Here is a 22,485-nt window from a genome sequence, read left to right on the forward strand (position 1 = left end):
TATTAAATTAGGTACGTTGTCCAAAGACTAGACTATTATGTAAATTAATAAAATTTGTGATGTCAGATTACTTTGGAGTTTTTTGCTGAAGGAAATTGAATACCCTCCTCTCACTCTCTCCCATGAAATTCAGGAAAGAAGAAATGTACATTTCATGTTATAGCTGTATCTGTAGAGACCACTCACTTTGAGCTGCTACAATGGAATTGGAAAGCCTTACCCAGCATTCCCTGAGAGTCCCACGTGTATTCATACCACGTTCGAACACGATTTTGAACCAGTTTTGGAATTGAGTACGTGTTCATATAAGAGACGGTGTTATCCATACAGGAACGGTAGTAGTTCTGTCCTGCTGTAGCTGCTCCAATTACATCTCTCATCTGCAAACATCAATTATGTTACTACACATTTCAACAAAATAGCCTTGATTTGAGTATCTTGTCAACAACATAAAAAAGGAGTAAAACATTTGTTTACAAAATTCCTGACTGATTAATTATACATTCAGTTCCATGTTTTATAGAGTTGCTTCATCTGCTTTTTCAAAAGCATCACAGACATAAGCTAATTGTGTAAGAAACAGTCTACATTATAATTTTTAAAAGACTTGTGTTTTTCAGCTTATTCTTCTATTTCTAGAATTGGATGAAAAATACAGATAATGCTTTCTTAAAACCCTATAATAAAGCTACTCTGCATTTGTTGTGTCGTACAAGCCAGAAATGAAACACATCATATCACAGAATCAAAGAATGGCTTAGGTTAATGGAGACCTTAACGATCATGCAGTTCCAACCCCCTGCCATGGGCAGGGCTGCCACCCAGCAGATCAGGCTGCCCAGGGCCCCAAGCAACCTGGCCTACAAATTCACTTTGGGCTGAAAGTTGATCTTGAAGATTTTAGTGCAGGAACACGATTTAACATTCCAACAGAAATATGATTTGTTTTTTGCAGAATGGCTTAATACTGCAGTGGCCCTGAGGTGTGCTGCTGGGGTAAGTTCTGCTTCTGATTACAGGAATACAATTGATCGCAGAAGAAATAACAATCTTAAAGAAGTGTGTTAAATCAGGAATAGTTCAGTAAATTTAAGATCTTTTTGTAAATGAAGTGCAACAAACTATAATGAAGCTGTTTGTCTAATAGTAAGTTTTGATTCTGCAGTTGACTACATTGGTTGCAAAAGCAAATCTACCAAGACAGTTATATCAAATTAGCAAAACAGAGACTTACACACTTGTAAACTCTGAAGTTTAACCCAATAAGTTGAACCTAATAATTTTCCACTTTTATTTTTAATAATACTTGCTTGTGAATAAATAATAAATTCTGCAGGCAAGAGTGTTCTATGATAACTGGGTGTCTCTTCTTGCACTTCCATATAGCAAGAGGCAGATGATTTTTTTTTTAACTTTGGCTGAATGTTTTTTCAAATCCTGCACTCAATAAAAAGAAAAATGTTATGCCAGTTTTCATCTTTATCTTTTCATTTTAATTTTCCAATAGCAGACACGTAAAAATCAAAAGATCTGGAATTATTTCTACAGAAATCCAATATAAGACATAGTCTGACATAGGAGCCATACCATTTGTTATTCTGGAGGCAAGGTATTTTAAAACCTATGGATTTAAAGGTCAAATTTAACAGTTACAAGCTGGATATAATTCATGCTGGATTATGTTTGTTTTGAAAGTATAACTGATTTGCTTTGCTATGAGCTTTTTTTTTTTCCTCCTGCCAAATGAAAGCCAAGAGAAATAGTCAATTTTCAGGTTAACAAATATTTTGTATCTTCTGGAAGAGAACACAATTCTATTCTGACAGAAATTTTGAGATTTCCATTAACAGCATTCTATTTTCAGTAGTATCAAGCATGATTTATTTAATACTGTGTGCATATTAATATAATTGCACCTACATTTATAACTTTCCTATCAGATTTAACTGCACAGTGTAAATATTATGGTTTGGTCTCCTTGGCCACGAGGAAGGAAAAATAAGAGTTATACACTGTTTTAAGAATCATGTATGTGCTGCAGAGGTTTTACTTTAAATCAGCTCATGTGCAAAAGAGTTACAAAACTGGGAACTGATTAAACACATGGAGTGGTCAGAAGAATTAGTATGGATGTTAGTGAAAATGAGGGACATCCATAATGAAGCTAAAGTTTTTCCTGAAAGAAAACAGAACAAAATTGCATATTTTATCACCACATTACAGTACTCTGAACATATATTGATTGATATACCTGACCAATTAAGCTGGAGAAGACAAAGACACCCAAGAAAAAATTCAGCAGCTGAAAAACTATCTCGAACAGTGTTTGTGGTTCTGGAAGGCCACCGATGGTGATTAAAGTACGAACTGCCCAGTAGTAACACCTCAGGTACCTGTGGATACAGACAGTGATTTTGTTATTGACTGCAGGTACTAATATGATTGAAGCTAAACATATACATGCATGGGTTGGCCATTTCAGTGATGCCTTTCAGTCCAAAAACCTTCAACATTTTTTATAAACAGTTATAATTTTAGAAATGATACAGTTATGTAAATCACATTGAACAGAATATTCTCACTGACAACAAAACTAGAACATACAGAGAATGCATCAGCTGTTTAACGGTCCCTGGTCACTTTATGGAGCAGTGCAGGAGACTTCTGTAGGTGAAATTGCCTGTGTGAATATTACTGCATTAGTGTGAACAGTGAAGATGCCAAGGAGTGGGTAGACTTGAAGAAGCCATGGTGTAGAGAGGGAATTGCCAGACTAGATGCATGCACATCTTGAAAGTGTCTTCTGTGCTTCCACTTGATGACAGTGAGGAGCTTTATGCTTGCATATGACAAATACAATGCTTTCCCCCAATTTTTCTGTCCCTTTAATCGTGATGCTTCTGGTCAATTTTTTTTGGCTTTACCTCCAGAGTCATGTCAAACAAAAGCTACAACTTTTCACAAGCTATATGTTAGTCCAGCTGCTCCAGACATCTCTGTTGTACAGCATCAGAAGACTGACTTCTGCATTAACTTCTCCTTGTGGCTTCCCTCCACTACCCTTTCTATAACCCCAGCAAACATTTTCTTGCCTCTTTACTGCTTTCCCCCATTCTTGGGAAGAGCTATCCATGGCTACCATGTGAACAGCCTTCAAGTTTTTCTCAAAATTCTCTTAATCTGGAGGCCAAATATAGCAGCGGACAATGGTCAGTCATTATGACTGTACTGCAACTTATGGATTATATTGACTTTCCCTGTACCCATTTGCTTTCTCTCACTTCCCGTACTCAGGAGTGAGTCCTTTGACCAAAGACTTTTGTTCTGTTTGTGCAGTTCTCCTTGTGCAGCCCTGTGCATGACAAGAGTTCATTCCATTCAAGTTTATATATATATAAAAAGGAGCTATACAGAGTTCATTATTTGGATTTTGTGAGAATAGCCAGACTAAATCTTTATGTAAATAAAGTGCCTTGGCATCTCTATTATTCTTTTTAAAATTTCATGCTAAAACATGGCATCACTAGGAGTATAGCATCCTCCATAATATGCGTCTGGGATTAATTAGTTTTGATCATTGCCATGAATGTGCTATTGTTTCCTTTTTTTCCTGAGCTAAAAATAATTGTTGTAGGAATGTTTTTAAAAACTCCACACTCGTTAGAATTTGACTTTTTAAGTCTCTGTACAATCAGATTTCAACTCTAATGATTAAAAGTATGATTTTCTATCATTTCATTGATGACCACATCTGAACCAATGAAGATTCACTCTATTTGTTGAAATTTATTGAGTTTAAAATAAAAAAAAGCAAACAAACAACAAAATCAAAACAACACACACAAATGAAGCAAAACAAATGGTGCCCCCCTTTCCCTCCCCAAAATAAGAAAGAAGAAATTGTTTTTGAGATGCTTGTTTTGAGAGTCTAGCATGCATCTTCTCATGCGTGCCTGGATTTTGAGGCCCCCTGATCTACTTGAAGTCTTCAGGAGTACATTTTAACTTGGTGTCTCTCCCTTTAAATCCTTTCTTATTAAAATATGAACTCCACTTCTAAATGGTTCATGTGATAATACTTTTGGAGGACCAGTGTTGTGCAAATAGAAGAAAATGAACTCATAATAACAACCAGTTCCAATGAAGAATGTTCCATTTTAAACAACTTGAAAGTGTTTTCAAATATTTCACTGAAAACATCAGAATTTACAAAGCAATTCATTTATTGTTTTCACTGCAATCTCATTTTTCTTGCTTTCAGATTAATGAAATGCAGTAGCAGTGATCACTTCTACTGTAGTTTTTGTGTTTTAGGTTTTAGCAGCTAGACCTGGCAGTTTCAAACAACAAATTCATTGCATATGTGTCATTGTATAATTTTTCCTTGTTAGAGATGAAGAATGGAGAACTATATTACACCAGTACAGCATTTTCACTTAGGTTCAAAAAAACCCATCACCTATTAATGCTACCAGCAAAATATGCATAAGTGGCAGCTTTCACTCAGAGTTCTGTAGCGCAGAGAAAAAGAAGAGCAAGCCTCAGATCTGTGTTAGAAGAATTACAGATTTAGGCGTAAAATGTTGTCTCTAGCTTGTCTGAGGGGATTTGTCATATGGGACATGTTAATATATTCATTTGTTATAGCTGAGGATTTTGTAGTCCTTGAAACATGTAGAATTTATAAATACAAAAATGGAAGAAATTTGCAGTACTTCTGTGCTAATTATATAGGAAATGAAACTAATTAACAAACTCCCTCATTTGCAATGGCCTTGAATGCCAGGCTTGTTGCGTCTACCATAATAGTCCATGGTATAATCTCCATTCTGGGCATCTCTGTAAGACATGGAAGCACCTCCTCAGAGGACTTTAGGTGGTCTAGACATGCTTCTTTGCTGACTTTCAGGGTTTTTTGCAGAACTGCCCACCTCTTTCTGAGGACATTGTTAATGCAGTGCATTTTTCTGTGATTTTACTTCAAAGGATTTTTTCTACTAGTAAAGTGACAAGATATCCACTGTCTCTTAGGCACGGGTTTTGTACCTTCTCTATGTATTTATTTTACTGTTTTTGTTTTCATCTGACATAACAGTTAAAGAGTTGAAATAGAAGGGAACGTATTTCCTGAGAAATTAGATAGTAAATTTTGTTTAGGGAATGTCAGTAAAAAATGGACTACAGCTTCAGTGGTGTCAGCAGCTCTGACAGAGTCTGGAAAGCATCGCTGGTTACTGTACGGCTTAATAGCCTGCTGTACGATTACTGTTAGAGCAAACAACCTGAGACAAGAAGGGGATTTTCCCTCTGCACAGCACAGACAGGATGTTTATCCTTCAGGCAATCCAGCTTCTAGATTTTTTCCTAAAATAAGTCCTGGGTATGAAAAAGTTTAGAAATACTGCATATAAGATACCTTGTAATGTTATGCCAATAAAAATATCTTTCTCAAAAAAGTCTATTTCAGAATATAGTGAACTTCTTACATGGTTTTGGTTAATTGAGCTGTATGAAACCTTTGTGCATATGGCTGTCAGATTTTAAGGTGGTATTCACACAGCTGAGATAGGCATTATTGCACGGCTCCTCCCTGATTACAGCCAGGACAAGTTTGAAGTGGCATAGAGATTTTATTAGCTGGTGTTCTAATGGTGTCCTTCTTGGTACCTATTTTTTCTTGAGTGGCCTATTTGTCGAGTAACAGTGGGCATGATGAGCTCAGACAGTGAGGTGTAAACTACAAAGTCTTATATAAAATATGGCCAGAAGTAGCAGGTCTGAAAGCATTAGGTCTGATATCTATATGGCTTGGGCTGAGCTTTCACATTTTATCCAGAGCCACAAAATTATCTCCATGACAAGCACCGTGAGTGTGACCCTTTGGAGCTATTTGTAAGCATGGTGTATCACTGATGTGCACATATGCAGGATCTTTTACAACACACCAGTCTTACTGCATGTTGGGCACTGCAAACCAAAGGAGTTGAATCATTCTAGGCACGTACAATGATCATGTTCTAGGATTTCCAGATATCTGCTAAGTTGCCCCAGAGCAGGAAGGCAGCAATCTATAGAGAAACATCATTAGTATGCAAATGGATGCTTTGATTAGTATATATGCTGGGGGATTTTGCATTCCACTCACGGATGACTTGCAAACAGCAGAAGAAATATACTATGAGCAAAGTGAAATGATTTGTGCCTAACTTTAATGTTGAACTGACAGGGTTGAATGAGAATTTTAGCTCCCTATGTTTAGTTTTCCTTAAAGGCAGTGGCAAGGGAGGCAGATACACCTGGGGGTCAGTTCAGAACAATGACATTATGTTCCTGCTTTGAATCACTTGCTAGAGAATTTGTTCATTTTCCCAAGGAATTAAACAAATCTCTTACTTACATAGTTGAACTACTCTGAAAACAAACACATATGGTTCAAGTTGTTCACTTATTTATAATTAAGGGACCTTTTCAATATCCTGCTGCTCTCTTTGCATAAACTCAGCATTATGGTGCTGCATCTGTGATGATATTCACCTGCATGGGAAGGACTGAGGTCTGTTGCCTAATTACAGGAAGTTCAGTTTCAATGTGGGGAACAGCTTGTGTGTCTGATTTGGGTGTGTTGCAGTGGGAGTAAAGCTTGGGTTTCCATGTACCTGATATTTTATAATACAGTATAAGTTAAACTGAGGAAAAAGACTAATCATATAGATTCATCACCAGCCAGTAGATTAATGGGTTATTGAAGTATATGGAAATATATACTCTCTCTGTATTTTATTTCAACATCTCAGTTTAAAGACTTAAATTACCAGTCTATTATTATTGTAAATAATAAATTCTACCCTAAATCCCATGTGATTTCAGTGTAACATCATTTGAAAAGTGTTTCTGTCTCCTCATGGAAAAGGTACCACAAAATACTAAAAACCCAACCATTGCCTCTGTGCATAACTGCATTGTCTGTGGTCAAGCTAGCAAATAATTTCTACCATTTTTTTTTTTTGCTTGAATGAAAAGTAAAATATATTTGACCATAAAAAATAAGAATTTTCTTTCTGTTTTCTAGGCTATTCTGAAAACACATTAAAAACTTAAAGACTGAGTAAGCTCTCTGAGAGCCTTCAGATTGCTTAGTTGTAGTTATCTTGATTTTTAATTAGGAGGCAAGTATTCCCAAGAATGACATTAACTGAAAGAACTTCAATATGCATTTTTCTTGTCAGATATCTAGAATACTTGATTGTGAGAATAAATACCTGTGTATAAGTTTACTTACATAAGTGGTCCCCCTGAGCAATACAGGCCTGCTAGCTTGCATCCGGTTGCAGTACTCAAGCTGTGTATTTTAGTTGTGTGTGAAAACTTCAGATTTTTTTTTCTTGTCTTTTTTTTAGAGAACCCTAATTATAAAAAATCATTGCTACTTTACATGAAATGTGTTTTACTCCAAAGGCTATTTTTCTTACCCTTCAAAACAGTGACTTCACATCAAAGTTGTGAAGTATAAAAAAATTTCAAGCAACAAGAGCATGTCTCCAAGCTATTAACAGAGAAGCGTGAAAAGTTGTTTAAAGGGTAATTTATGTCATCAGCAGTACATTTATGTGCAGTTTTGCAAATAATGTAATTAATGAACAAATTGAGCTTCTGTGTCTTTAACTATTTTATGGTCTTTGAAAGAAATGTAAATTATTTCATACATATGAAGCTACTGGATATGATTTTATAAAACTACAGTCAGAATATGTTAGGAATTTGCTTATTTTGTCTTGCTTCCTTTCCATCATTTTAATGAGTATCCCTTATCTGGCACCCAGCCTTTTGCTGTCACAAGGAGTTTGTGGAAAGTGTGCCAACATCCACTCTTTCCCACTGGGGACACTCCTTGCCACAGGGTTAAGCATGTCCTTCTCCAGAGATCAAAGAGATCCAGTAGAATTTCTTTCAGGCCAATCATGATGGTGTTTTGCAAGAATAAAATGTTGCATTTTAATGAAACAATGCCGTGTGGCAGAAAAAAAAATCTATGCCTCCGATTTCCTTGAGGTATTGTTCTGCCATCCTTCTAACAGTTCCCATGGGCACAGGCAATCAGTAACTTTAATTTATGGTCCTTGTTGCTTTCTAAATGTTTAATTAAGTTAGTGCTTAGTACTGACTCATAAACCTATAAAAGCTGAAAGTCGTAAACCAGTTATTCATTGCACCTGCCCTCCAAATATGTGTTAGTAATGAAAGCTGCTCTTCAGTAGGCATGGTGCTAAAAGTTAGCTACCCATGCACTTGTAAAGCAACACATACCCTGCACGCGAAGTCATGGGAAAGGGAGGGGATGCAGAAAGGAGCAAAATCAGAAAAAACTTCTTGCAAGAGAAAAGTACTTACATGTTTCCTTGGCCATCGTACACCCATCTAGTACTGCCAAGTCCTTCGTAGTCTGAAGCCCAATAATACAAGCATGCATTAATGTGCAAGATAAACAGCAAGTATCCAGTGGTTCGAATGACCCTATAAAAGTCAACAGATTCCAAATTACAGATGACTGAATTCCTGTAAAAAGCTAATAGTTTTTCCTCCTTTTAATATGGAACCTCTTGCTTTTTCTTGTGTCAACACTGTATATACTGAGCATCCACTAAGTAGCTCTCCACCTGTATTTACTCTGTGAAAAAATAGCGAGCAAAAAATCCTGTCTCATGTTTGTCCAAGGTCAAATGAATATATTTCCTAGAATGTTTGACACAAGATCATTTTTAAATTATGGTTTCCTGAGAATTTCATAATCCACTTCTTTAACTGGCTATGAATATTTAGAGAAACGTGAAACTATATTAATGAGGCTAGAGGGTACAGATGTCTATGTTTGCCAAACCTCACTCAAGATAGGCTCTAAACCTTTGAACCAGAGCCAAGAAATGTCTGAGGTCAGAAATGAAATGCTTTACAAGAGCTGTGCTAGGAAGCCTACAATAGATCTGCTAAATTGTATCTTTTAGTGGGTACAGCAGGCATTATATCGATTGTAATCCCAGTTCTTATGCTTATGGATGGTTCTTCAACGAACACCAATGATGAATTACTTAAGCACTGAGTGGCTTTCTATGTAATACAGAAATGATTTTATTGTATATCCTCTGTTCAGTGCATGGGGATCAAAAGGAAGATCTCCTGGACTTAGCTTTCCATTCAACCATTCGTGTATCCAAGGGGTAAACAGAAGGAAATGTAGAGGACTTGCCTAAACACACACAGACTGCTCTGTAATGACTGTATCCACTAAAGCTAAAGGCAGTGCAGTTTGAGTGCATAGTAACTGAAAGGGTAGTTATATGAAAATTTAATAAAGTCTAGTTGAATTAAGTCTATAAAGTTAACAGGAGATCATATTTTTGTGGTTTCTTCAGTAGAATGCTCTTCTTCGCTCGTTCTTCTGGTGCCATTGCATGCCCTCCTTTGCATCTCCATGCCACTGAGCAATCTGCTGACATGCATTCTTCTTTAGGATACTGGCAGATGAGTTCCATTTTGTTGTTTAAATGTTGGTGTGCTTCCAGGACAGCTCTGTGTAGGATTGCAAGCTGCTGAGGACAGCAGATAGCTGACATGATCTACCAGTATTACAGTACTGACCATGCTGGATCTAGTGCACCTGTTTGAATCCATGCAGGTGAACTGAGGCCTGAGCAAAGGTTTTGGAAGCCCTTCATACTTTGCGTATTATATTTCTCTGGGCATGTATCAAATCCACTATATTGAGTAGATAAGATGTAATAACTATAGCTAGCTCTATTCCTATAAACTTAAACTGATGAGCTGGAGAAGAGAATAAGATTTTTCAACCTCCTTTTTGATTTTCTAAATCACATAAAATATCTCATTTGCAATGTATGCATATTAAGTCTACCAGTTAAGTGTAATAATTTCTGAAATAAAATAAGATGGTAGTCTTAATTTAATACGATGGTATTTATGCTGCAGTAGCGCAAAGGAACACAACATTATGTGCCTGAGACAAGGAAATCTGTTGGTGAAAGTATCACACAGGATAAACTAGGGCTGGTGGCACTATTAGTAGTTGGTAGGAATAGTGAAAGAGTAGAAGAATTAATTGAGTCCTAGCAACACTGACTGCTGAGGCACCTATGAAACTTGCCATACCCATGTCCATGAGCTGTCTAAGTTGGAACAAAAATTCTTCTGGGAAATGCTGAAGCTGAGAACAGAATGCAGTAAATAACAATTATAATCACTGTTTGAGATCTGTACTGAACTGATTCTCATTCAAAGTTTAGTCATTGTAGTGAAGGATCAAGTTTCCAGGTTCATGGGGAGAACACATTCAAAGAAAAATGTTGACATCGGCTCAAGCTCATGACTTTTATTAAGTACAAATAAACAGCTACCAAGGGTTTGGCACTGCTATTAGAAACCTTACAATGTTGTTGTTCTTCAGCTCTTTAACCAAAGAAACTTCTGTCAGATAGTTCAAATAAGTTAAATTTTGACAGTAGCCTTAGGGTGGTGAACATTTCTTTTGAAAATAGCCTTTATGCTTGAGCAGACCAGTTGAGCTGGACAGGATTTCCTATGTGAATGAAGATTTACATTTATTACTTGAATGATTACAAGAAAGACAGAGATTTTTTTAAAAAATCTTAAATGGAACAGTTAAAGATGTACCAAATTCCATCCTGTACTTCACTGACAACTTACGAAATCAAACAGAAGGTGTTCTGTGCCTGGCTTTGCATGCTTCAAGGATTTAATGAGCACATACCTGTAGATGTATGCTTTGTCCAGGATAGCTTCCAAACGATCATTGAACTCAAAGAATGTGTTATGCTGAATGGAAAACAAGTGGAAGTAATCCAATCACTATCCTTCACCCCACATCTTTTTCTAGAAGTACTGACATTTGTTAACATACATATTCTGAAAATAATGGATTTTCAGCAGTCTAACAACTTTCTTTATCAGCTAGCTAAAAGGTGAACTGCAAATCAAAGATGAAAATTGAATAAAACAATGTTTTGGGTGTTGAGTGTCCCACTAATCTGATTATAGAGGTCATATTTCTGCTGATGAATGATTTCTGTATCCTGAAATGGATATACAAGGGCTGCTCTGAAAGTAATGCCTCCTATTTTGTTATGTTGGCCCACAACGTTGGAGGCAGATGTTGGTGGTATGGCAGTAGATGTTGAACCTTTCTGCCAGTATTCCGTTACACTTTGTTGCTGTGTGACAGATGGCAGCAGAGGGGCAGTCAGACAAAATGGTATCTCACATGGACATGTGTAAGAAGCATGAATGATTTGTAATTAAAACAAACATTCACCTTGTGGCACGCAACTATCAGTAATTGTTTTGGATGTGCATACTCAGTATTTTGATTGTGATTCATTATTACAAAAAAGGAGAGAGTAAAAGACAATGGCTTCAAGATTGCATTTAGCCATTAACCTGGGCATGGGAACTGTGAAAAGCCTACCGTAGTACAGAGAGCTCAAGAAGGCTTTGTCCTTGCCTGCAGGGAACATATTAATGTATACAGTGGTCTGTTAGATATCACGAAAGGGAGGGAGAGGGCTGTTGTGTAGCCCCACCTCAGCCCCTCCATTGCACACTCCACATCTTTGGAGTTGATAACAAAAGTGGGTTTATGATTTTTACATATGCTGTGTACAGTTTATGCTGTCCTTAAAATTCACACTCTTGCTTTTCAGGACCTGACATTACCATCAGCAGGAGAAAATACTTTGCCATTAATTAGTGATCTTAAATGAATGTTTCGGACGTTTGAAAACTAAAGAGGTAATTTAAGATTAATCAAATTCAAATAATGGAAGCAAATCAGTGTTAACCACAAAACACCTTTTGAAAGTAGGAAATAACAAAATCACAGGAAAAATAAGTCAGTAAGGGCTTCAGTTGGCTAGACTATATCTTATGTCTTGTATTTGTTGTTTTGCTTACTGATGTAGCATAGACTCAGATGATTCCTGACGATATTTCCCAATTTCTAAGCTCTATATTCCTAAATATTATAAACAACTTTTCACTGAGTTTTAGAAGCATTTATGTGTGGTTAGCCATCTATCACTAATGCAGATCTTACCTTTAGCATCCTATTTACTCTAAATGCCGGGTTAAATCCGAAGAAGAAGTATAAAACGTCAAATGGCAATACTGATATCAAATCAAGCTGTTGAAGAGCAGAGAGGTCAATTTAAACTTCAAAATAATCATAATGCATTTACTTGCTGTCAAAAACCTACTTAGATTAAATCATGATTGAATATAAAACTTCAACAGTCAGCATGCCATGCCTTTAACTTCCAAAGTACTGCTAGGGAAGATTATCTCTTTGCAAGCAGCAACAGCTTTGCTCTGCCCTACTTTTAAGTCTCTTGTGTCTGAGATTTTCACCTTTTTCATGGGGATTATTGACAGTGTCTCAGATGTTTGTCTATTAATACATTCTGTTATTTCAATTAGGATTCTGACAAGTCTGAAATGGTAGACATGTGGCTGGAAAGTGGAGGTGCAGAGAGCAATCCACATGAGATTTCTGCAGCTTTTAAGGCCAGGATGCATATAGCAATCTGAGAGATCACAGTGAATTAGACTCCTTGCTTGCAGCCTGCAAAAGCCATCTGTTGCACACAAAATATTCATCATGGGATCATAGGATCTTACTACTATCATCATCATTATTATTATTGATACTGGGTTTTGTTATACTTGGATGTTTTTCCTTCCCATCTCACTAAGATTTTTAACATCTCCCTGTAGTCGATTGGTGTGATTACTCTTCTTATCTGCCTACTTTTCTCTTTCCAACAATGCTGTGAGAAACTTGGCTATGGCAAAGATTTCCATCTTGAAATGCCTTTCTCTGTTGCTGGTACAATTTGGGAGTAAAAGAGGGCTGTGGAACTGTGGGCTTCATCTCGCTGCAATCAGAAAGGCCTCTGCCCTGTGAGATGCAACTCATATTGGCAGCAGCTAGCCTGCAGCACTTCCCTTTTATTTCACATAAGGAAGATGCAGTTAATACTCAAACTCTGTGAAAAAAAAAAGAAATTAAGCCAAGGACCAACCAAGGACAGACTTCTATGGCATCTCTCCCTGTCTCAGACACATGTCTAAGAAGAGGTGAAATTTAGTCAGAAGTACTTTAATACCAGTAACTGTTAATTGGTACTTAATCATATGACAAATTCACAGATTATACCTAGATCTTGCATGTGGTGAGAGCACTCATCTTGCACTAGTCTCTGCAGAAATCAAGTGCACTAAACATACTGCAAGAGTGAACCTAAAATAAAACTGTATAAATCTACTTCATTCTCTTACCTTAAGTCTGAATCTCTCCTGCTCATTTGCCTGTAAAGTGTTTATTTGCCCTTTGTATCCTGAAAGCACTTTTCGATATCTGGCAGCCTGTGGCTTGAACAGGTACACTCTTTGCTGTGTGAAGAACTGGCTGGAAGACCGGGCCCAGAGAGTGGTGGTGAATGGAGTTAAATCCAGCTGGTGACCGTTCACAAGTAGTGTTCCCCAGGGGTTGGTATTGGGGCCCATCCTGTTTAGTATCTTTATTGATGATCTGGATGAGGACATTGAGCGCACCCTCAGTAAGTTTGCAGATGACACCAAGTTGGCAGGAAGTGTTGATCTGCCTGGGGGTAGCAAGGCCCTACAGAGGGATCTGGACAGGCTGGATCGCTGGGCTGAAGCCAATGGGATGAGGTTCAACAAGACCAAGTGCCAGATTCTGCACTTTGACCACAACAGCCCCAGGCAATGCTACAGGCTTGGGGCAGAGTGTCTGTAAGACTGTGGAAGAAATGGACTTGGGGATGTTGGTTGACACTTGGCTGTACAAAAGCCAGCAGTGTGCCCAGGTGACCAAGAGGACCAATGGCATCCTGGCTTATATCAGAAATAGCGTTGACAACAGGATCATGGAGGCAATTGTCCCTCTGCACTCAGCACTGGTGAGGCCCCACCTTGAGTACTGTGTTCAGTTTTGGACCCCTCACTACAAGAAAGACATCAAGGCCCTGGAGCATGTCCAGAGAAGAGTAATGAAGCTGTGAAGGGTCTGGAGCACAGGTCTTATGGGGAGTGGCTGAGGGAGCTGGGATTGTTTGATCCGGAAAAGAGAAAGCTCAGGGGAGATCTTATCACTCTCTACAACTGCCAGAAAGGAGGCTGTGGTGATGTGGGGGTCAGCCTCTTCTCCTAGGTATGCAGTAGGATGAGAGAGAATCACCTCAGGTTGTGCCAGGGGAGGTTCAGATTGGATATTAGGAAGTTTCTTCTCTGAAAGAGTGGTTAGGTATCGGAACAGGCTGCCCAGGAAAGTGGTGAAGTCACCATCCCTGGAGGTGTTTAAGGAAAAGGTAGATGTAGTACTTAGGGATATGATTTAGTGGGCAGTGTTGGTGATATGTGGATGGTTCAAGTAGATGATCTTAGAGGTCTTTTCCAACCTTAATATTCTATGATTCTATGATTTTTTAAATTATGTTTTATCCAATTATTATTATTTAGAATTGCATTTATAATTATTATGCTTTACAATTAAATACTGTTTATGAGTATGAAACAACACGGTCTCCAGATGGAAGAACTAACATGCCATCAACTTTACACTTTCTGCTGACTTTTAAAAATCAACTACGATTTTCAGGGAAAGAAAAGATCCCATGGAATCCTTCTGTCAGAAGCTACAACATTAACACCAGTAATGCAGAATCTGCTTACCCGAAACTTAATACTGCTGTGGTAGAATTTCTTCATTTCCACTTTGTCTGACTACATTGATGATGAAAAGAGAAAAAAGCATAGTCAAGAACTGCATGTCAAGAATGACCTTTGCTACTCTACAGTAATGATCTTCTGATAAAAAGGTTTTTAACATTTACATCAATAATGGTCTAAAAGTATGAATGGAGAAATACCTGTAGGAAGAAGTACTATTTCAGTTAGGCCAATTTACCAAATCTGAATTTTTTTGTCTAATTAAGTATGCTATATTTGCCTCTTCCCTCTCAAAGTCTCTGTACCAGTTGTTGCTTGACCTAATGCTCTGCAACTCTGGGGCCAAAAGATCCTTTTGACTTCAGTTGTTTCTAGAGAAATGCAAAGAATGATTGTGATACTGCTGTACAAAATTAGCTCATTGAAAGCCGACATTAACATGCTGGTATTATAAGCATTACAATAATCAACGTTGCATTCATTAGTAATGATTAGGCATTTATTTTTAAATTACTGTCCTGAGGAACTGATCTTGATACCTTAATAAGAAAGACTAATCACAAGTGAGAGAAATGTATCTATTATTATACTTACTGAATTTATACCAGGGACACTTTAAAAATAGCCTTAAAATCTTAAAGATATTTCCATTCTGACTTTTTACTATCATCATTTTAGGCATTATACCAAATGCAGGAGATCCAGCGGAAGATGATCTCTTTACCCACTAGAATCTTTGTAGTGTACAAACAGCTTCAGCTGTTTTATTTCAGGGAAATGAAAGGTCAGCTTCCTCCATTAAAATTTAAACCTTGTTCATAAAACTTGAGTTTTATAGGATTTCAGCAAGATTACCAGTTTTACTGAATGGCTAGGCATGGAAAAATACATTGCACTGCACTGCATTCAATATCTACCTGAAATATATTTACAGAATTCTATCTGAGGTTCCTCTGCAAATGTATTTGTAATTTCTTATATGCACAATGTGTAAAATTCTACATAAAAGCAGTCAAATAAATCTAACTCCAAATTAATTTTGAACATATATAATTTTGAATTTTTTGCTCATTGGGCATAAGAGTGTCACACTGAAACTATCTAAACTAATTTGTTTTGCACGTTTGGTTTTCTTCTATAACTTGTTAAAGAATCAAAAGTAGGAAAGATTTTAAAGAAAAGTTAATGCTCTGTATGACCTACTGCTATGTTAAAGGTAAGCCTTTACCCTTTTTCAGGCATGTGCTTATGGTTTTATTTTGTATTATTCTGTAACAAGATAACATAAAACAGTAGCAAAAGGCAGAGTTGTTTATAGATATATAAATTTCCCCCAACAAGATTTCAAATAAATAATTTTTAAAATAACCTGAAATTACAGGAATTTTGTAAAATTGCTTTTGTAAAAAAAGATAATCTCACAATCTGTAAGAAATCATCCACACCCTGTCCAGCTCTAGCAGAACATGCTCTGTCTTCAGCTGTGATTCCTGATCAATGTGAATGGAAAGTTGAAAGTTTCACATAAAACATGCCAACACATATATGCGTATATGAGCATATATTTATATAATCACTCATTCCTCAGTAAAGGTGCACTCAGTAAAGGTGCACCTATTTACTCCTAGTAAGAAAGCATTTTATGTTTATTTTGACTGTTGTTGTTGTCTCTAATCTGTTTTTCTTTTTTTAAGAACTTCCATATGTAAAATTCCAATGCTTGTCCAGAATGCAGGCAATAGATATGCTTCCTTCTTCCAAAACAGAATAATAAAAGGTCAGAGAAGAAGAATATAGGTATACTTTGCTAACCAAAAAAGTTATGTAGATTTGACATATTAGAAAAAATTATAGCAGATTTCCATACTGTACTTCAATGTGTAGTCACTACTTGTGGAAATCCCACTTCCAATACTTACTATTATATCTCCACCTCTTAAAAACTGCACTCGGGGCTGGAAAACCAGAAGGTCACACAGGTAGCAGATATCACAGATGATGTCTATGACAAACCAATATATTGTATTACTTGGAGTTTGATACGGAAACACAAAGCGAAGGGGAATAAACCAACAATTCCAGTTATAGGCCACTGTCACAAGCATGAGCCATGCTACATAACGGCGATCTGAAAGACAGAATATTGCATTTACAGACGCAAAATCAGAATATTTTCTTATTCTTTTAGATATATTTATCTTAATACAGTATCTGGGAACCTTCCTGCGGAAAGCTACCTATAATTATCCCTTTTTTAATTAGCACAGGCTGATAAAGTGACAGGTTGAAACTAAGAATTACATTAACAATTGCAAAAGGTTTAAAAAAAGGGTTTGTGAGAGCATATAGAATTTAATGTGTTTTAAAACACTCAGAATGTTTTGTTGGTGCATGCTATAATTGACAAGAATTATTTGGCCCTAATGAATGGGACAGATTCTACTTCAAGTGACACTGGATACTGACTGTGGTTGTCTTATACACCAACTCTGTGGCAACAGAGAAATTGCTCTGTCTTCCCATATCATTACTACTCTCATCAGCATTCATTCTTTTCCCTATTTGGAATTAAAATTCTTGAGGGCATGATATATGTGTGCCTCTGAATTGCAAACTAGAATGTGGATCTTACTGTGGCTTGCAGGTACTATGCAAAACTGAGTCACTTCAGCATGGCTTTACCCCATTCTAAGGCATAGGTTTTGATTTACCTGTGTATGAATCTATGCTGTCTGGTAGCTTTAGATAGGTCATGTACTTTTTCAGTGGAGGTTTTTTGAATTTACAGCACAGCATATCACAGTAGTGATCCTCTTCTGGCTTTGTTTCAGCTTCCTCTTTCTTTTCTTCTTTCTTTTCTTCTTTCTTTTCTTCTTTTGGTGGGGGTGGAGGCTTCTTCTTTGATGGTGCTAGTGACAGAGAATGTCTCAAAATGTGTCATTTTAACAATGGCTTAATTACGATATCCTGTTTTAACAAATACAAGAGCCTCATCATGTTAAAAAACTTCTAAAAACACTTGGCAGTGAATAAGAATAGAAATTATTGTAATATTGAATGCATTAGAAAGCAGATTGGAGAATAAAATAACATTTGATATAATCATGCACATCTACTATCAGTAATAGGGTACTTCTTGTTGAGTGCAATATATATGTTACTGCATTTCCTTGGGCAGTGCCCAAAACCAATGCCATAAAAGAGTGAAGTAATTCATAATTCCGCTTTCATTAATTCACCTGTGCATTTCTTGTTATTTAATTGTTGCATACAATGTGTAAAATTAGGATGGAGATAAGAAAAGATATCTCTGCCATGGGCAGATTTCTCCCCTTGTCTGAGATCTGATATGCATGATGCAGCAGGTGAAACTAATGGAAAGCCTATGATTTTGTATATTTCTATTGCGAGAAAGCCTAGTGGCATTCCTTTGAGCTCTGTTCTTCCATTTTGTGCTGGCTAATTTTGTCCACACATTTGTCCCATTAATTCTGGTTGCTTTACTTCTGAGTAGGATACACAATATTGGCAGCAAATTTACAAAGTGGATCTACAGTGACTTGAGAAAGAAATAATTGTAAGTTCTATGAGGGGAACGAAAGAGGTAAATGAACAAAGAGTAATTAAAAAAAAAGTGGAATTCCTTTATTCATTGATACAGTTTATCATACTTCAGGCACTATTTTTTCTAGCTTATTAAAAACTGGATAAGCATACATCTCAAAATGGCAGAATATCAAATCACCACATTTGATTCATTGTGAAAAAGAAATAAAGTAAAACAAACTTTCCTATAAAGAGGAAGAGCATTATATTTGTTTGATGTTTCATATTTTATCTAAAGTCAATGTTTAATGAATTTCAGATGAGTTTGCTCTGTTTGAAGTACGTACCTAGCATCCTCGGTATGTCTGGAAGACTGCTGCCTTGGCTAGAATTTTATTTACTTTCACACAACAGATCTAATCTCAAACTGACCTATATCTACTCGTGAGATAGATATGTTTTCTCATAAATTTTAGATTCATCATAATGAATAAAGGTATTTGAAATCTATTTTAAAATATATAAAACTGCTTGACAGAGAGAATTCTAGACATTGCTCAAGATTTTCCCTCAAATTCTTCAGTGATGGGGTTCAAAAGGAACTTGTACCATAGGACTTGGCTTATTGTAAATATTTACCAATAACTTGACTTCACTGGGCACAAAGTGACCCATTTCAATGAGTAAATGTGATGTGGTAAGATACACTTACTGAAAAATTTTATCACAGCATTTTTTGTTCTGACAAAAGAATATTCATCTTAACACTCAAAAGAAGCACAACTCTTTATTGTACTCTAGAGTCACTTACAAGCTGTAGGACTGCCTTCAGGGGAGGACAGCACGGGGTCTTTCAGCTTTTCCTTATAGGCAGTGGCCCTTTCCCGCATTTTTCTGACAATCTCCTGAAGCTGGGCATCAGCATATTCATTTGTTTGGAATCCTTTAGATGTTGCATTCTGTGTGCTAATTAAAAAAGAAAGAGAAAAGCTTTGTGTGATGGAAAGCTATGGAAGAAGCTGTGCTAATTCTACAGTACAAGCAGAAGTCAAACATTAAGACTGGATCTTTATTGGACATAGTGTTTATTCATATCATTTAATTCACTGTTAAGTGGGCACATAAATTAAGTACTATTGGTTTCTGTTTATGTCCATTGACATTGCTGGCTACTTGCAGCAGTCTACAAGATAATGCAAGCAGAGGAGGTCAGGATGCTCTACGATCTGTACAGCTTGCTATACAAATGAATTCCCACCACTGCTTTTCACCAAGTTCTTGTTTGGCTTCTTAAGGCATAGAGCTTATCCTATGTATTGGCTAAGATACAAGGCATGTTCCCATCTGTGAAATAAAATGTGATCATTACTGTTCTATATCCAGAAGATGACAGGATGTAACCGAATTACAGAGTCTGATACAGTGGTACAGGTGGAGAGAATATGCCAACTTCATTCATTTATTTGATCTAGACATTTTATGTTTTTTAGCTAGTTGGAGGTAAAAAAATCTCTTTTTACCAACTGCAAACAAAATAATGGTGTTCTTGCTAAAAGTTTCTCCTGTTACCATAAAGAGGTCACCAACAGTGTGCTTACTCAGAATTGGAGTGACACTGAGATGACATTCCAGCATTCAGCATTTCTTCAGGCTTGGAGACCTTTGATTTTCAATCACCTGCACTCTCAAGACACTAGTGCTTTTAATAGGATCTATACATACTACACAGTTGTTTAGAAAATCCAGCTGAAAGTGTTTCTTGATGCCTTTTGGGCTTATTCTCACTTGAAATTTCATCCTCCATTACTTGTTATTATGCAAGCAGGGGCCATTTTGGAGTGCCAACCAGCTGTGCCATGCATTTGGGCATCTATGTAGAGATTAGGATGTTGTATTTTAAGGCAGAGTGGCTGGAATTCTGTAGAGGAAATGGACCTGGAGGTATTGGTTGACACTCAGCTGAATATGAGCCAGCAGTGTGCCCAGGTGGCCAAGAAGGCCAATGGCATCCTGGCTTCTATCAGAAATAGTGTTGACAGCAGGAGCAGGGAAGTGATTGTCCCTCTGTACTCAGCACTGGTGAGGCTCACCTTGAGTACAGTGTTCAGTTTTGGGCTCCTCACTACCAGAAAGAAATCAAGACCCTGGAGTGTGTCCAGAGAAGGGCAACAAAGCTGTGAAGGGTCTGGAGCACAAGTCTTATGGGGAGTGGCTGACAGAACTGTGATTGTTTAGTCTGGAGAAGAGAAGGCTTAGGGGTGACCTTATCGCTCTCTACAACTACATGAAGGGAGGTTGTGGTGAGGTGGGAGTCAGCCTCTTCCATGAAATTAGCAATAGAATTAGAGGGAATGGCCTCAACTTTCAGAGATTCAGGTTGGATATTAGAAAAAATTTCTTCTCTGAGAGAGTGGTCAGTCACTGGAACGGGCTGCCCAGGGAGGTGGTGGAGTTGTTGTCCCTGAAGGTGTTCAAGTAACATTTAGATGTTTTGCTGAGGGACATGGTTTAGTGGGAATTATTGATGATAGGTGGATGGTTGGACTGCATGATCTTAGAGGTCTTTTCCAACCTTGGTGATTCTATGATTCTATGATTTTTTTCTGTATTCTAGACTTTTTGGCTGGTGTTCCACAGTGGTGTCAGAGACAGCTGGAGACAGAGGTGATTGGTGCAGGGCACCTGGTGATCTACTGCCATACTGGTCACAGCTGCTTCATCTGTACTGAAATCCTGCCAGCTATGCCCAATATGGTAAATACAACAATGTACTGTCCTTTCTTTCTTAACAGTTTTTCAGCTCTGTATCAAATACTGTGGGGAAGGGTATGCTACAGCAAAAGAAGCAGCAGATGAAGAGTGAAGCAGGCCTGAAATTTCCCATTTCCCATTTCTGGAGAAGACCTTCCCAAAGGCAACTAGAGAGAAAGTGGCATGACAATACTTTGGTGAAGGAAGAAGTGAAAAATACAGCAAAGTAATCTTTGAATAAACACCATGTCTCCTCAACATTTAAACTTACTTTTATGTTCTTAATAGAAGAAGCTGTAACTGAACAAGGAGAATGTTATAGATTTTTGAGAATCACAGTTTTCTGCAGGCACAACACATATGACGTTGCCCAAGGAAGTATAATTTAAGGATGTGAAAATGCTTCAGCAATAAAACCATTGGATAAAATGAAGATAAGTGAAGATTGTGGCCTTCTATGATGAAGTGACGGCATCTGTGGATGGGAGGAGGGCGATGGATGTCATCTACTTGGACTTCTCCAAAGCCTTTGACAGGGTCCCTCATCACATCCTTCTCTCTAAATTGGAGAGGTATGGATTTGAAGGATGGACTGTTCGGAGGGTTAAAAACTGGTTGGCTGGTTGCAGCCAAAGGGTTGTGATCAATGGAGGTCGGTCACGAGTGGTGTCCCCCAAGGCTCAGTCCTGGGACCGGTGCTCTTCACTGTCTTTATCAATGACATAGACGATGGAATCAAGTGTACCCTCAGCAAGTTTGCAGATGACACCAAGCTGAGTGGTGCAGTCGATACATTGGAAGGAAGGGAAGCCATTCAGAGGGACCTGGACAGGCTGGACAAGTGGGCCCACGAGAACCTAATGAGGTTCAACAAGGCCAAGTGCAGGGTGCTGCACTTGAGCCAGGGCAATCCCAGGTATTTATACAACCTGGGGGAAGAAGTACTTGAAAGCAGCCCTGCGGGAGGGACTTGGGGGTCCTGGTGGACGAGAAGCTGCACATGAGCCAGCAGCGTGTGCTGGCAGCCCGGAGGGCCAACTATATTCTGGGCTGCATTAAAAGAGGAGTGGTCAGCAGGGAGAGGGAGGTGGTGGTCCCCCTCTACTCAGCTCTTGTGAGGCCCCATCTGGAGTATTGTGTCCAGGCCTGGGGCCCCCAGCACAAGAAGGACGTGGAGCTCTTGTAACGAGTGCAGAGGAGTGTGACCGAGATGATCAGAGGGCTGGAGCACCTCTCCTATGAAGAAAGGTTGAGGGAACTGGGCTTGTTTAGTTTGGAGAAGAGAAGGCTCCGGGGAGACCTCATTGTGGCCTTCCAATACTTGAAGGGAGCGTATAAACAGGAGGGGGATCGATTGTTTGTGAGGGTGGATAGCGATAGGACAAGGGGGAATGGTTTTAAGCTGAGACAGGG

General features: G+C 37.9%; 1 protein-coding gene across 1 annotated transcript in view; it reads right to left on the reverse strand.

The window, feature by feature from the left end:
• Window positions 1-22,485, reverse strand: part of CNGB3 (cyclic nucleotide gated channel beta 3) — a 62,398-nt gene that overhangs the window by 11,924 nt on the left and 27,989 nt on the right. The window contains exons 3-10 of the mRNA XM_021386407.1: window positions 17,487-17,591; window positions 16,695-16,903; window positions 14,779-14,829; window positions 12,122-12,208; window positions 10,781-10,845; window positions 8,389-8,511; window positions 2,252-2,393; window positions 221-380 (exon numbers count right to left, since the gene is read on the reverse strand). Of these exons, the coding sequence (XP_021242082.1) occupies window positions 221-380; window positions 2,252-2,393; window positions 8,389-8,511; window positions 10,781-10,845; window positions 12,122-12,208; window positions 14,779-14,829; window positions 16,695-16,903; window positions 17,487-17,591 (942 nt within the window). The remainder of the gene's footprint in view (window positions 1-220; window positions 381-2,251; window positions 2,394-8,388; window positions 8,512-10,780; window positions 10,846-12,121; window positions 12,209-14,778; window positions 14,830-16,694; window positions 16,904-17,486; window positions 17,592-22,485) is intronic.

This window comes from Numida meleagris, chromosome 2 (assembly GCF_002078875.1).
Source record: "Numida meleagris isolate 19003 breed g44 Domestic line chromosome 2, NumMel1.0, whole genome shotgun sequence".
In the NCBI taxonomy this organism is placed as follows: Eukaryota; Metazoa; Chordata; class Aves; order Galliformes; family Numididae; genus Numida; species Numida meleagris.